General features: G+C 30.6%; 1 protein-coding gene across 1 annotated transcript; it reads right to left on the bottom strand.

Moving 5' to 3' along the window:
• Positions 1–369: 369 nt before the first annotated feature.
• On the bottom strand, positions 370–1,628 carry LOC108489365 (uncharacterized). Its single transcript, XM_017793873.2, has 2 exons — positions 1,270–1,628; positions 370–1,174 (listed from the first exon to the last, which is right to left on the bottom strand). The coding sequence occupies exons 1-2, from the start codon at positions 1,435–1,437 to the stop codon at positions 599–601; spliced, it is 744 nt and encodes a 247-aa protein (XP_017649362.1). The 5' UTR covers positions 1,438–1,628; the 3' UTR covers positions 370–598.
• Positions 1,629–15,743: the final 14,115 nt, after the last annotated feature.

Here is a 15,743-nt window from a genome sequence, read left to right as displayed (position 1 = left end):
ATTGCAGTGCACGTGGAGAGTGGCGAATATCCCTTCAACGGAAGCGAATAATATATCTGATGTGAAAGTAGGTATCTGAGACATCACCAAGTTGATGAACTCAAAATTCCAAAAAAGTACAAATGGAACTCAACTTGGTACCACAATGTCTTGTAGCTCAGTTCGTGGAGTCTTCCTCTTAATCTCTTTTGTCTTTTCTGTCTTTGAATTAACTACCTTAAAAAAGGATTATCATAACCCTAAACTAAAATCTGCAATACTTTCTTCTTTTAAATAAACTGCAACTTTTGGTGAACTTACACGCCATCTCCTTTTTTGGGGTAAATTTCTTAACACTAGAAACCATTGCTGACTAAGGGAAAATGAATATTTATCTAAGAAAAAGCAAGCTTTCATTTTTCATTTCCTCTTTATGGAACAATTCTCCTTCATTGCATTTTCATATATGAAAAGGCTAAAAACCCTTTTCGAATTAGCAAACCAGCTCCATACAGATGATAATTAACGTAGAAACCTAAAAGAAACAGTACCCTTATTTACCCGAGGAGTAAAAAAGGCAATTCGATTCAACTTTGATTGCACGAATTATTTAACGGGATCAGGATCGAGTACTTGAAACTCCTAATTCTTCATCGCCGCTGTGGCCGTTGTGGCCATTGTCATCCACAGCCCCAACCGCCCACCCGAATTTAAAAGTGATGTCAAGGAAATACAGCAAGAAAACAAGGGCAATGCAAGAAAAGAACATAGGAAGGGGTCCAAAGATCCACAAGAAGAGGGGGAAAGAGAAGTAAAAGGCACGGAGTCCTAGGGACCAAAAGTAGCTGCCTCTATTCACTGTGTTAGCTACATATTCAGCTGTGAGATGTTGGTGGCGGTGGGCCATCTTCTTCAAGGGCACGTTGATGAGGATGCTTGCATGGCTGTAATACCTAATGGACTGCAAGTTGAGTAAAAAGGCCACCATGAAACAAACCAATATGGCAAAGAACTTGATCGAAAATGCAAACTCGCTTCTATCTCCGAATAAGAACCAGGACGATCTATCGCTGCTCCCACTCGTCATCAAGATGGCGATGAGGGAACTCAACATGATAGCCGTCGATGCTAATAAGGTCGACGCCATTATATTGTTTCGCAGCGACTGCACTGCCAATACTCCTTTTGACCCGTCCTGCATGCGCCCCCCAATAATTTTTTTTTACATCAATCAGTTACCATTTCTATAGAAAGGAAATCAAGATTTAAAGAAATAAGTAAAAGACCAACCTCCATCATAGCTTGAACCCAAAAACGGCGGTTGATGGCGTTGACGCCGATGACAGTCTTGGTGGGATGTTTTAAGATTCGATAAAGAAGCCATAGATGGTAGGACACCATTAAAAGAATCCCCATCGGGACTAGTATCCAATCCAAATATTGTTTCTCCATATTCATATTGGACAGAGCATAGTTTCAAAGATGGTTAGGCTAGCGTTCTTCAAAGCCTAAAAGACGAGTGTGTATTTGTCTGAGGGGGAAAACAAAGAAACAGTGCTTAGGTTGAACTGTTGAAGACACTGCGTAGTTTGCTCGTATAAATAGAATGAAATGAGAGGCGTATTTAAAGAGCATTCAGGGTTCTTAATTATGTTAATTAATTTAGACTCTATTGTTGAGATCCCACCCAAATATATTCCACTACAGCACTCCAAAACTTTATTCTTACCACTTCATGTTTCTACACTATAACATTCTATCAACAATTATAGTTGTTTTACTTTAATATATATTATTCATTCTTTTTAAAAATATTACAAATGTATTTATTTTATAATTAAATAATTATTATTACTAACTTATATTAAAATAATTTCTTTAAAAACAATTAGACTCAACCACTCCCATTGATTAATTAATTCATAATTATATTTTTGCAAAAAAAATCAGTATTAATTATAATTGTAACGCGAGTTTCGATGTAGTGGAGTTAATGAAAAATAAGAGTTAAGAGGCATTAAAGCGAGAGTCTAACGTGGAGCGCAAAGTGGAGAGGGAAAACTGCACTTGGCCGCCTGCCAAAGTCTAAACCCTCCCCTCCCACGACCTGTTTTTTTCCAAATTCAATTGAAATGCTAAACCCAAAGCAAATAACATATCAACATTGGCTGTCGCTTTTTGACTCCGGTTCTACCAACCGGATGGATCATTAATTTTCACTTCATTAGATTTAATTATTCACGAGTCAATTAATCTGGATCGGTCACTAATTAATTTTCATTCCCAATAATCTACACTTGACTCAATTTAATTCTGAAAATTGTGATTTTACCCCAAGAGAAAGTAAATTTCTTTCTTGTATTAAGGTTTAATATATAGGTTAAAATATATTCCATACATTTCAATTTAATATTTTTATTTTTTGTTTTAAGACATTTAATTCTTCTAGATTTTGAATTTAAAATGTATGTCAATTTATTAATATTTTAAAAAAAAATTTGGTGATAAAGCAAAAACTTTTAAAAATTACAAAATAGCAACACTTTTTAATAGCTACTAAGTGTGTGTTTTTTTTAATTTTAAAATGTCATGTCAATAAATTTAATAAAATAATTTAACTAAAGTTAACTGTTAGAATTAAAATTTGAAATCTGAAAAAGTAAAAAATTAAATCATTAAAATAAAAATAAAATAAAATAATTAAATTTCAAACGTGCAAAAATATAGGAGCTTAGAGCATAGTAGTATATTTAAGGGGTTAGCAGGAGCCTTGGCCTCCCTAAAATGAAAAATTATCTATTTAAGCTTTTGAAAAATTTAAAATTTTAAATTAGTAAAAGTAAAATTACATTTTAGACCCTCTAAAAATAATAAAATTTAATTTAATGCTTTAAAATTATAAAAATATAGTTTCACCCGAAATAAATTTTCTAATTTCACCTCTATTAGAGTATATTTTATCCTATAATATTCATTTTACATATTAATAAATCTTAAACTTTAAATATTAAAATTAAAATTAAAATTATATTTTAACTCAACCCATTTATTAGGTTTAATATTTTTAATTCAAATTCTCCTTTTCAACTTTACATATATATAAATATATATAGGCATTCATTTTTATTGGTTTCATTTTCACGTTCCATTTAAGAAAACCATCTAAATTTTAACAAACCAAATGCAAAAATACTGGTAGTTCTATTTATATACGTTTATAATAAAAATATTATATAAAATAACTTTAAAATATATACTACTATTAACTTTTAATCAACTTTACTCTAAAATTAATATTATCTTAAAATTTAAAAAAAATCTATAATTTGATATTCAAGTTGAGGTTTCACTTTTTATCAATTTAATTTAGATAAATGCTTACTAAGGGAATATTAGATTAGGACAAGTATATGAATTGGGTAAAAAATCATGTAAAAAATACATTTATGAAGAATTATGTAAACATCAAATAAAATTTTTAATACACATGATAAATTTGAAGATTTAAAATCACCATAAATTAATTATTATTGAATTTATAGAAAATATAAATAGACAAAATAATTCTAAAATCATTTCTTAACTGAATTAGTGCTCCGTTGATTAAATACACTATATCAACTAAGATTATAAGGATTGTGGTTTACATTACTCCAAATTTAGAATTTCATTTTACAAATGTGAATTAGGAGGCTAACCTTTTGAAATACCTTTACAGATAATTGGCTTTTGACACCGACGGTCCACCAAATTCTACCACGAGCCGCCTTATTCTATTTTATGCACCTTAAAGCTTTATTATTATTATTGGGAACATCCATTGAATTTGCTTGCTTGGTAACATGTTCAAGTAAGTAAATGAGGGGTAAAGTGCATAAATGCACTCCTCCAAAATCCTTTTCTATGGAATATGATATTTATGCTGACAGTAAGAACATGGAATTTAAATATATATCTATGTTTCTGACACTTAATTACTTTTAAATTCAAATGAAAAATTAGAACCTTGTGCTAAGAAAGAATATGTAATAACAAGATTCTTTTTTAAGGATTTATTGTTCTTAAGAATTGCTAATAAAAAAGATTAATTTTGAGGGGAAGCCATGATATTTCATTGTTGTGAAGAGAAATTTGAACCTTGGCTAGGAAAGAACAATGTATTGTGCTATTTTGTGGTGGGTTTTAGGGCAAAAGGAAACCCATGTTGAGCCCAAAAACTGTAGTTAGAATAAGCCACTTGGACTTGATGATTCCATCCACTTTTTAAGATAATTGTAGGACTCACTCTTATCATAATTCTAATAGTCACTCTATTGTTTGGCTACTTACACCAATGTGATACCATTTTCTCACATTATTCTGAAATGAAATTGTAGGTAAAAATAAGGGCGGGGGAGTTGGGTAGTTTGGTTATTATATAAGCAATTAAGCAAGGCAATGAGTCCTTGTCATGTCATGTTGGTAAATAAAATTCCATTTTTATAAGGTGAAGGTCAAGATAAACAAAGTCAACCTTACATGGGGAGCATTCGGTTTAATACTTTCTTAGTACCACATTTTTAATTGTGTAAAGATTTTAGAATATAGAGAGTAATTTTAATATCATTTCTTCTTTAGATAAATACTACTATATATTATAAATAAATATTAACAACTTTAACAGACGAATAAATAATTTTCATCAAATATATACTTTGCCTTAAGACATTCAAATATATATCTAACAAAAATATTAATTTATCAATATAATTTTCACTATTTATAGAATAAATAATTTACATTTGTGCAAATTCTGAAATTCTAATAAGTAGTGAAAATAAACTATTGTTTTTTCTATTATAAGCATTTAATTAATTAATTACATGAATATTAATAATCTATACATATTTAATTTAAGGATATCTATAAAAAAATTAATTCGGTCACTTTAATAACTAACAAATTATATGCATCACATAAATACCATAATTAAAATTATCAATGAACTTAATATAAAAATCTAAAGAAATTTTCATGGATTTATCAAAGAAAAATCTCTCCCGCGCATTCTCTTTTTCATCCAACTTAATTTTGATATCACATATAAAATCTTTATAATCAGTATATTATTAAAATCAAACTTTAATATAAAATTGGAGCTGGTGAATAGACTTAGGGAAGAAGGACATGTAATAAATTAATTTCTCCTTCTTGATATTTTTCTTTATGTTATACAAATCTAAGTAATGGAGGCTATAACTTTTATGTGTGTTCAGTTTTTTACGTGTGTAATCTTAATCGATAGAAAGATAATCAATTTATAATGATCAACTTTTAATTTAACACGTTCATCAAATAACCAAATGAACAGATAAGATTTAATTTTTATTAAATTAATTTTTTTTATTCCCTTAAAATTGCATCATATGATTTTAAGCTTAATAAGTGCACGGGCTTAAAATCTTACAAGTTTTTGGTGAGGAAGTCATCAACCACAACAGCAGTAGCTCAGCCATTGGCGATGTCGACTTCGTTCAAGGAGGGTGGAGGGAAAGGTTCGTTGAGCAGGAGAGTTGTTAGACCTAGCTGCGATGTAGATAATGAGTTCATTATGTTTCTTCACGGGTCGGATCCGATGAAAGTTGAGCTTAATCAGCTAGAGAATGAAGTTAGAGGTGAGGAATGTGGCTCGATATAGCTTTTTTTTTTTTTGTCTGCCTTGATTTGGTCCAATGTTCCTGCTTAATTAACTGTATTCTATTTATTTTGTTGGATTGGGCTCTAATGCCGAGTTGCATTCATTTCTCAGTAAAGATGCGTTGCGTGTGCCATGAATCCATGCAACTTCATGCGATCTAACCTAAAAAGTGAAATTAATTTTTTCAATTCTAACACTTACACTCTTCATCTCAATCCTATAGTTCTTCTCTATTTGGAAATTTCTCAAGAACCTTAAAATTTTGAACTAAGGAATTACGGCAAAAAGTAAAAATTGGGTTTAGAATCTTTCTAAAAACGTTTGGTTTAATCTATATATTAAAACAGGTACAACAAAATAATGCCCAACAATTAATTTTATTTTATTAAGTAGAAATTGGTAAAATTACTTCTCTAACATCTCCGATATTCATTTAATGGAAATTAATAGAGAGTGATTAAAATATTTAATTTCGAATCATTGAGTGACTAAAATAAAAAAATTAATAGTTAAGTGACCAAAATAGAACAAATTTAATAGTTTGGTAACTAATTTTGTACTTTACCCAATTTTTTAAGTACTATAATTTCATGATAAACCCCAACCATCTTTAATAAGCGGTATTGTTGATGAGAGGAATCAATAAAGGAGGAGAAAATGAGGAGATGATGGTAGAGCAAAGGAGGCCAATTCGCCTAAATAGGCGAAGAAACGAAAACAGATAAGGCAAGGAGGAAAGTAGTTCTAAAGGCAAAGAAGACCAAGTGCAATGTATGAATGCTTAAGGTTGCTAATGGGGAAGAAGATCCCTTTTTCATCGTTATAGTATTTATCGGTGAGGTCCTTTTATCTGGTAGTGAAGTTGTTACAGATAGGTTATCATCATGGATTGCATGGGTGACGTTCATGCTGGGTCCTATTCTGTTATTCCTTTTGAGGTGATATGAGATTGTTATGATTAGATAAATCCTAATAGTCTTTAAAATGAGTGCTCAAACTTGAAAGAGTATTAATACTAAAAAACGGGTGGCTTGACTATAGTAATGGGTGGCTTTATCCTGGGTATATTCTCACTACCAACAAATAATCCCCACGGGTGATAACTCGTTTAAGAGATTGAGTAGTTGGTGACAACCTGAAAGATGAGAGGCGAAAAGCCATCCACAGACATCTTTTTAGTAGTCTCTCATATGTATGTGTCCGGCCTATATGGGGTTATTACAAAGATATATATATATATATATATACACTTGTACCAAATAATTAAACAAGATGATAATTACAGTCAACTAAAGAACTTGCAAAAAATCAATAAGTAGTTGGGTGCAATAATAAGATATATTATATTTTTAAGAAAAAAATTTAAAATCAAATCTTAAAAATAACATTGTTGATAGTACAATCACAAACTTTTAACATGTATCATAAAATACCTAATATAAAGAAATAGTACCCGCAAAAAAAAGCTTGGGTTGCTCTTTTGTCTCCCCTCCTTACAAATGACCACGTGTAAAATGTTTATATAGGATTTTGCAGCGCACGTGGAGAGTGGTCAATCAATGTCCCTTCAATGGACGCGAATGAAATATCTGGTGTGCAAGTAGGTAGCTGTGATGTCACCAAGTTGAACTCAAAATTCTAAAATAAGTACAATTAGAGCTCAACTTGGTATGAAAGATTTTTTGTCTTTCTCTATCTTTGAAACAACTTCCTTAAAATTGGATCAACATAACCCCCTAAACTGAAACCTGCAATGCTTTCTCATTTTAAATAAACAGAAACTTTTGGTGAACTTACATGCCATCCCCTATTTTATGCAAGTATCTTAACACTAGAAACCATTGCTGACTAAAGGAAAATGAATATATTTTTATCAAATCCTAAAAGGGCTTATCTTACTTTCTTTATAATCATTCTCAAAATCTAAATAAAATCTGAATTTCATTATTAATTTATTTTATACGTGTCCTGCTTTTTATATACTTATTATTTATTTCCATTATTTATAATTTAAGTTTTAATTTGTTGAATCATAATCATGTCCATAATTTTAAAGAACAATTGTCAACAAATCAAGGTTTGATTCCTATTGGTATATTATGGTTACCTTTTAGAGATAGGGGATTGTTGGCGAATAGAGATCAATGCTTTTGTATTTGGTGTAAGGTCTCAGAAGAAAGTTGTTCACATATACTATTTGTCTATTTTTTTTTTCTCTTGGATTATTTGAAATATGGTCCTCCAATGGTGGGGACTGTCTTGGATTATGCCAAATTTCACAGAGGAGTTCATTGTTCAGTGGACTAATGCACCGTTTGGGGAAACTTTGAAACAGAGGTGGCTTATTGTATGTGGTCTATTTAGCTAATGAGGAATGCTTCCATTTTTGAAGGGAAAGGTTGGAATGGTATCGAAATAGTTGTTCTATGTAAGATGAGATCTTTTCTTTGGATTGCAACATTTTAGAACGACAAAATTCACGTAATAAGGTATTAAGGTCCCTCTTCACACCTTAAATATGATAACTTCTAAAAATATTATTGATTTTTAGGGAGAAGTAATTCGGTGGAAGAAACAATAATGGAAATTACACAATAAGATGACTATAAGGATTTTAAATAATTAATTAAGTCATATTAAGGAGTTTTTATACTCAATTGTGAAGGTAATTAGTTCCTAGTTAGAGTTTTAGAATGCAGAGATGCATAGGCATTGATATACTATTTTTGTCTATAAAATAATTCTAACTAATCCATGTCTTCAATGTAATTGGTAAGTGATTCTATTGATTAGAGAAAGAAGTTGTAAAAGGCAAAGCAACAAGTCCATGTTAGAAGGGGGAAAATGAAAGAGAAGATGAGGCGTGTTTAATGAACTAGCTTTGGAGATTGAGCATCCATTTAGAGGCAACTATCAAGAAACAATGGTAAATTAAAACAGTCAATGGAAATGAAGTAAAGCTTAGTATACTAATATTGGATATTGATAAATCATAGGCTTATTTAATTAATGTAAGCTCAAATTTTTTAAAGGTTAATTCAACCAATGCATCCATTATCAAACCTTGGAGAATAAGAGTATATATAATAACTTTTAAATTAATGAAGTAAATAGTGAGAGGCTAACCCAAAGAATAATTGAAGAGGATAAAAGTTCATAATTAAAGATATCGAGAATACATACACGAGTTAATAAAAGTAGAAAATAAATGAGTATCTTATCAATTTTGAAGTTCAAAATCATAGGAGAATTTTACACAAAAATATAGAATAAGCATGAAGGGCCAACAAGCTCACCAAATTTTCAACAAATTCTTATGGTCAAGTAAATCATCAAGGAATTGATTAATCTTGAGTCCAGGGATAATATTGGGCTATAAAATTAGTATATGAAAATATTTAATTAGTTTATATAGGTTTTCTTTGTAAAAAAATTATATACATTATGAGAATTATAACCATCAAATTATATTTAAGACTAATTTAATGAGTTATTTACGTGAATTGTCTATTCTTTATTATTTATTATAAAATTACATTTTCTATAATTAAGCAATTTCTATGCATTATTATTTATTATTAATTATTTTAATTGATAAATAAATTATGAATAATTTTTTACATATATATCATAAATATCAATTAAATATTTGATAAGCTATAAAAGTAACACATTTTAATCTCATTCTTAATGCGTTTTTGGGTGATTAATTATGCAAATTAGTGAATTTGATGCTCCTAATCCTTTAAATTCATATTTCTATAGTTAAGAGAGCACTTGGGAGCGAAAGGAGCAAAAAACGAGTCAAAATCAGACATAAAGAATTATTTCCAGGGTCCACACGACCTGGGCATTTTCACACGGGCTGGCCACACGCCTATGTGCCAGCCCGTGTCAATATCGCACCATGCCTAAATACGCGGAAAAACCCAATTTTTAGACTTTCTAAGCATTTTAAAGTCTATAAATACCAATTAGAAGAAGACATAAGGGGACACCATCAAAGAATATCGAAGAAAACACTCGAAGAACACCATTAGAATCAACTCGGAAGCGGATCTCCCTCAAGATCGAAAATTTCCTTTTAATTTCTTGCAACGTTTTATTAAGTTTCTTTATGTCTTGTGGTTATCCTAACTTTAAGATGTTTCTATTTAGGATTATGAACTAAATTCCCTATATACCTAGGGAAGATGAAACCTATGAGGAATCTTATTATTTGATTTCTAGTTTACGCGATAAATAATTTATTCTTGTTCTCAATTATGTATGCTTATTTCTTGTTTAATATTTTTAGGGATATTAATTCATGTTTAATGTGCTTAATTCAGTGGAGCAAAAGGCCCTGTTTAATAATAGATTTAGCATAATTGAGTGGAGTTGCATGCAATCCTAGAAATAGGACGACATAAATCTTCCAGATTAGAGTCAAATCTAATAAGGGAGTCCATAGATCGAGTTAATGGGATGATAGGGGTTTTAAGTAGAAAGTGATTTCAATTAATCAACCTAGAGTCAGTTGTTCTTACTCTTGAAAGAGACATTAACATAATTTAGGAATTTCTACCGATCAAGACACAAGTGAATAAATCGTTTAATTCAGTTTAATAATAATAGGTGAAGTCTAGGTGAATTATTTTCTGGGTATTATCTATCTCATTGGTTATCTTTGATTATTTTCCTATTTCATTCTCTGTTGTATTCTTAGTTAGATTAGTTTATTAATTTTAGATTCAAAACAATCACTCCAATTTGTCGGCTAAATAATAGAAAATAGTAATTACTAGTACTTTTTGTCCTCGTGGATACAATATTTCCTACTCACCATAACTGTACTATTGTTTGATAGGTGCCCTTGCCTTAGTCATATTATAGTTAGTTTAGTGACCATCAATATTATATTTGCATGTATCATTATTATTTAAAATTATGATAAAATTATTATTTGAATACATAATACATTTTAATCCCCGAAATGATAGCATTTTCACTTTGGTATAATGAAAAAGTTAACTCCCAACATTTACCTCTTTTGTTATATTGGCTCTAATTCTGTTTTTTTTTTTTAGCTCTAAATCATCAAATTTTAGTCAAATTGCTTTTTGTAGAGACAATTTTTGAGTAGTGCCTGGACCAGTGCTAACAAGTAGTAGCAGTGTTTGCTCAAGAAACTTGTAATGTTTAAGTTTTTTTTTTTTTTTTTTGCTCAGTCAATTAAAAACATCAAGAAAGAAATTGGAACTACCAACTCTTTCAAGAACAATAGGAAAACAACAATATTACAATTGGCAGCCAGATACAAAGCCTTTGCACAACAAGTACTAGAATGCATTTAGCAAATTCACCACCAGGCTTTAAAAAAAAAAGGATTTCGATATACCTGCTTTCGCCAAAGCATCTGCCATACCATTACTTTGTTGATGAATACTTGTGATCTGAAATTGAGCCAACTGGTTAGTGTCACAATCAATGTCCCCAAACAATTTCTGCAACAACCACATTCTACAATTCCTATTTGACAACCATTCCGAAGCAACACACGAACAAGATTCGACTACGAATGGTACATGCACCTTCCGACTCGATCCAATATAAATATCCACAACTATTTTACTTGCCATTATTTCTGCCATTTCTGTTCCCCTAGCTTCAATCCTCCCCGAAAATAACGCATAAGCCACTCATTTATCATCCCTCAAAATCCCACCACAACCCGCTTCATCCTCCAAAACAATGTCAACCACATTGGCAAATTTTGTAAAAAAAAAAAAAACCATTGGGTTGTGATTTCTTTAGTTACTTTGCACAATTGTCAACCCATCCTTAATATCCAAACTACACATAGCAACATATCTTGGAGATTAGTTTGGATTTGGATCGAAACAACCAACTTCTCAAGTTTGGTGATCGCATCGAATAGGGCTAAACTAGGAAGTATATATTAAAGATTCAAGACTTATTCTGAGCTACTTGAAGATATTCTTTATGCATATTATCCTGCTTATTTCAAGGGAAGATTGATTGTTAATGATATAGTATGTTAGCAAGTCTCTATTACTTATATATTGTGGAGACTTGTACAGTGTTAAAGCTTGAAAACAGAACACTTGTTGTACAAGGTGTTAAATATAGTGGATATTCTCTCTAGGCAAGACCCGTAGATGTAGGAAAATCGAATTGCGTAAACATATTGTATGTTCATTTTTTTCTTTACCTTGTTTAATTTCAGCGCTTGAAGCAATTGGAACTGGTCTTAGCACTACTTGTTTTCTGCCTACAAATATCAATTTTAGACCCAACACTTTTCTTTAGATGAAAAAATTGAATAAATTATTGTGTAGAATATATTTTAAGTACTCTCACTACAACAAAATAGGTTTTTAGCGGCGTTTGAATAGAAAACGCCACTAAAAATCGAAAAGATCAAGTATTAGCAGCACTTTTTAAAAACCGCCGCTATAGATCGAGCATTAGTGGCATTTTTAAAAAAGTGCCGCTATAGGTCGACCTATAAACGTCGTTAAAAGATTAAGCAAAACGACGTCGTTTTACTTTAAGCTTCAGTGACATTAGCGGTGCTTTGTGGAAAACGCCGCAATAGATTGAGTATTAGCGGCGCTTTTTGAAAAACGCCGCTATAGATCTAAACTATTTTAAAGTTTAGTGATTATGGGTTTAAGGGTTAGGGTTGATGGTTGATTGTTTATGTTTTATGATTTAGGGTTTTAGATATTGTAGTTAAGGGTTTAGAGTTTAGATTAATTAGTATTTTTAATTTATATATTAAATAATCTCTTATATAGTTGTAAAGGAGATAATATTAATTTTAATATATTAAAATATAACAAATTATTTATTGAAAAATAAATAAAAAAAGTAATGATTGATATGAATATAGGTAACTATTTATTTTGGATATGACCAAATTATAACAAATAAAATAAGGTCTTATTTTTATTTTGATCATAAATGAAACCGACTTTATAAACAATATAAATTAACTACACCATTCACTTAGCTATGGGAAAGTTAATTTCATTTTAGTTACTTAATTATGAAAAGTTACAATTTAATAACTTAAGTTGCCAAGCTGTTAAAACCAATGTTATGGCTTTCTCTAAACCCTAACCCACTAAACCCTTAAATCATTAAACCTTTAAACCCTAAGTCTCAAACCATAAACCCTTAAAACTCTAAACACTAGAGCCTAACCCATAAATCCTAACCCATTAACCTTAACTCCTAACTCCTAACCCCTAACCCCTAAACTCATAAACTATGAACCCTAAATCCCAAACCCTAAACTTTTAAACCACAAACCCTAAAATCTTAAAAATAAATTTTAATATAATATTAATGTGTATATAGATATTAATATAAAAGAAAAAAAAAACACAAACAATAAAAAAGGAAAAAAAAAGTGAAATGGCAAAATGATGCATTTGGCAAATGGAAAACTATTAATATATCAAAATATCAATCCAACATATATTTCAAGTTTATGTTTAGCTTTATGAAATTTATTTTTTTTGAATTCATAATTATCTCACTTAAATTATGGTTAGCAAAAGTTGAACAATAGTGGCGTTCTTGGCCCAAACGCCATGAATATGTATTGGAAGATTGAAAAATGTTGCCATTTTAAGCTTTGTTTTTAGTGGCTCTTTGACTAAAACGTTGCAAAAAGATAGCCTTTAGTGGCGTTTTCGTAAAAAACGCCTGCAAAAATGTTTTAAAAGTGTGCAAAATGCTGTCGTTTTTTCTGACTTTTAGTGGCATTTTTAAGAAAACGCCGCAAATATGTTTTAAGCGTGTAGAAAACGATGTCGTTTCTGTCTGACTATTAGTGGCGTTTTAAAGAAAACGCCGCAAATATGTTTTAAGCGTGTAGAAAATGCTGTCGTTTTTGTCTGACTATTAGTGGCGTTTTTTAGAAAACGCTGCAAAAAGAAGCCTTTAGTGGTATTTTCTCATTAAACGCTGCGAAAAATGTTTTAAGTGTGTGCAAAATGCTGTCGTTTCTGTCTGCCTATTAGTGGCGTTTTTACTAAAACGCCGCAAAAGAATATCCTTTACTCGCATTAGAAAACGCCGCAAAAATATTTTATGGTAGTGCAAAACATGTCTTTTCATCTGCTTTTAGTGGTGTTTTTTTGAAATGCTGCGAATATCGATTGTCAGTTTAGAAAACGTTGTCGTTTTAGCTTCGTTGGTGGCGCTTGTGATAAACGCCACAAGGTTCAATTCAATTAACTTAAACGGCATCGTTTGTTTATGCCTGAAGTTCCCTTGTTTTCCCCCAAATCAGATTACCCCGATTTCATTCCCCCAATTTCTCAAATTCTTCTCTGATTTTCCCTAACTGTGTCTTCCACAACTTAAACCCAATTTCATTCCCCCTCCATTTAACCAATTTCTTTTCTCTCATTTTCCCTAAGTGCGTCTTCCCCAAATTATTTTCCACATTTTTCCAATTTCTCAATCCCCAAGTGGTCGAAATCCCCAATTTCTGAAAACCCTTTTCTCTCTGCCGCATACTCTTCTCTCTGTCATAGCGTCTTCTTTTCGCCGTTGCTGCTGGAATTTCGAGTCCTATAGGTATTGTTACTACTTATATGGACCCATTTTTAGTTTTAGTCTCTTTGAAGATGCATAATGCATGTCATCTGTTGATGTTGTTTTTGATATTGCTGACTTTATGTTTATATTGACTTTGTTAGGTTGTATTTTATTAGTTTATAAGCTTCGAATTTATATATATTTTTTACTTACTTGGGTTTTCCAGTTTGTTCATGTTATGTGATGGCCATTTCCCCCATTTTCTAATATCAACTTCATCACCCAAATACAAAATTAGTCTATCATCTTGTTCGATTAAATTATCATAATCTATGTGGCATGCTAATAATAGAATTTTTCAACATATGCCATCCTGCAGCTAAAAAAAAATTAGGGCATTAAAAATATTTGTTAAAATATAAAATTGTTAATTCAAATATACTTTAAAATTATTTGCATATCATTTGTGTGTGTTAGATTTCTTATATGAAAATGATAAGCCACATTATATTTTAAAAACTATTAAATCTAACTTAAACTGTATGAAAATGTAAGGGCGTCTAAAGATTATATCTTTTGATCTTAAGAAAAGGAATATGAGTTTTGGTTGCATGCTGAATGTAGTGATGCATATAGATTTATTGTTGTGAATAGTGATATTCAAATGTGCCAGAGACACTTGACGAGCCTGCAGAATTTTAAAGTAATGTTAAGTTTATTTTACATGTGTATTGACTTTTATTATTGATTTATTTTTCAATTTTAATATAATAATAATATATCCTTTTTCAAATTGAAAGTGGTGGGATGCTTGAGGTCGTCGGGACGTCGCTACTTAAAGATTTATCGACTTAAATTCTCGAGAATCTCAAAGTAAGTAGAAACAGTCATGGTCAGCCTGTTGGATCTGAAGCTCGACTTTTAGCAGGCTATTTGGGCATTATAGCACAAAATGCCAATATGTTGCCCATCAACTACGAATCATGGCATCACATGCCTGATAGCAACAAAAATCAAGCTCTCGATAATGTTAAGGTAACAAAACGTGAATGTAACGCCCCTAACCCGAATCTGTCACCGGAATAGAGTTACGGAGCATTACCGGAGTTACCGATTCATTTATCAGATATTTCATTAATCCGATATCTTTTCTTTTCCACGTTCAAGTCTCGTATTCAAGTCATCCGGATCTTTATAAAGAAATTTGATTGTCGTTTTCATTTATTTCATGTTATAATACATTCAACTAATGCTCTAAACAAAATTATCATTTTACCCCTAAACTTTTAATTAATGATGATTTCATCCTTAGGTTAAAATAAAATAAAATTATTGCAATTTAATCCTTATTTCCAGCCGTTATTCTCACACAAATTGATAACAACCTATGAATTCTATAAAATGTCGAATTTTCCATAATTTCAACACTTTTCAATTTAATCCTTAAAACATGTTTTTCCCGATCTTGAGCTAAATTAATAATTTCATTCAATTTTGTAATTTAAATAATAAAATAATCCATTTCATG

This window comes from Gossypium arboreum, chromosome 12 (genome assembly GCF_025698485.1).
Source record: "Gossypium arboreum isolate Shixiya-1 chromosome 12, ASM2569848v2, whole genome shotgun sequence".
Lineage (NCBI taxonomy): Eukaryota > Viridiplantae > Streptophyta > Magnoliopsida > Malvales > Malvaceae > Gossypium > Gossypium arboreum.
Note: the sequence above shows the minus strand (reverse complement) of the source record. Positions and strands in the feature narration are given on the sequence as shown.

Coding starts and splice junctions, on each gene's coding strand:
- LOC108489365 (XM_017793873.2), bottom strand. CDS start 1,437: ATGAATATGGAGAAACAATATTTGGATTGGATACTAGTCCCGATGGGG. Junction 1,175..1,269: donor GGGTTCAAGCTATGATGGAG/GTTGGTCTTTTA, acceptor GGGCGCATGCAG/GACGGGTCAAAAGGAGTATT.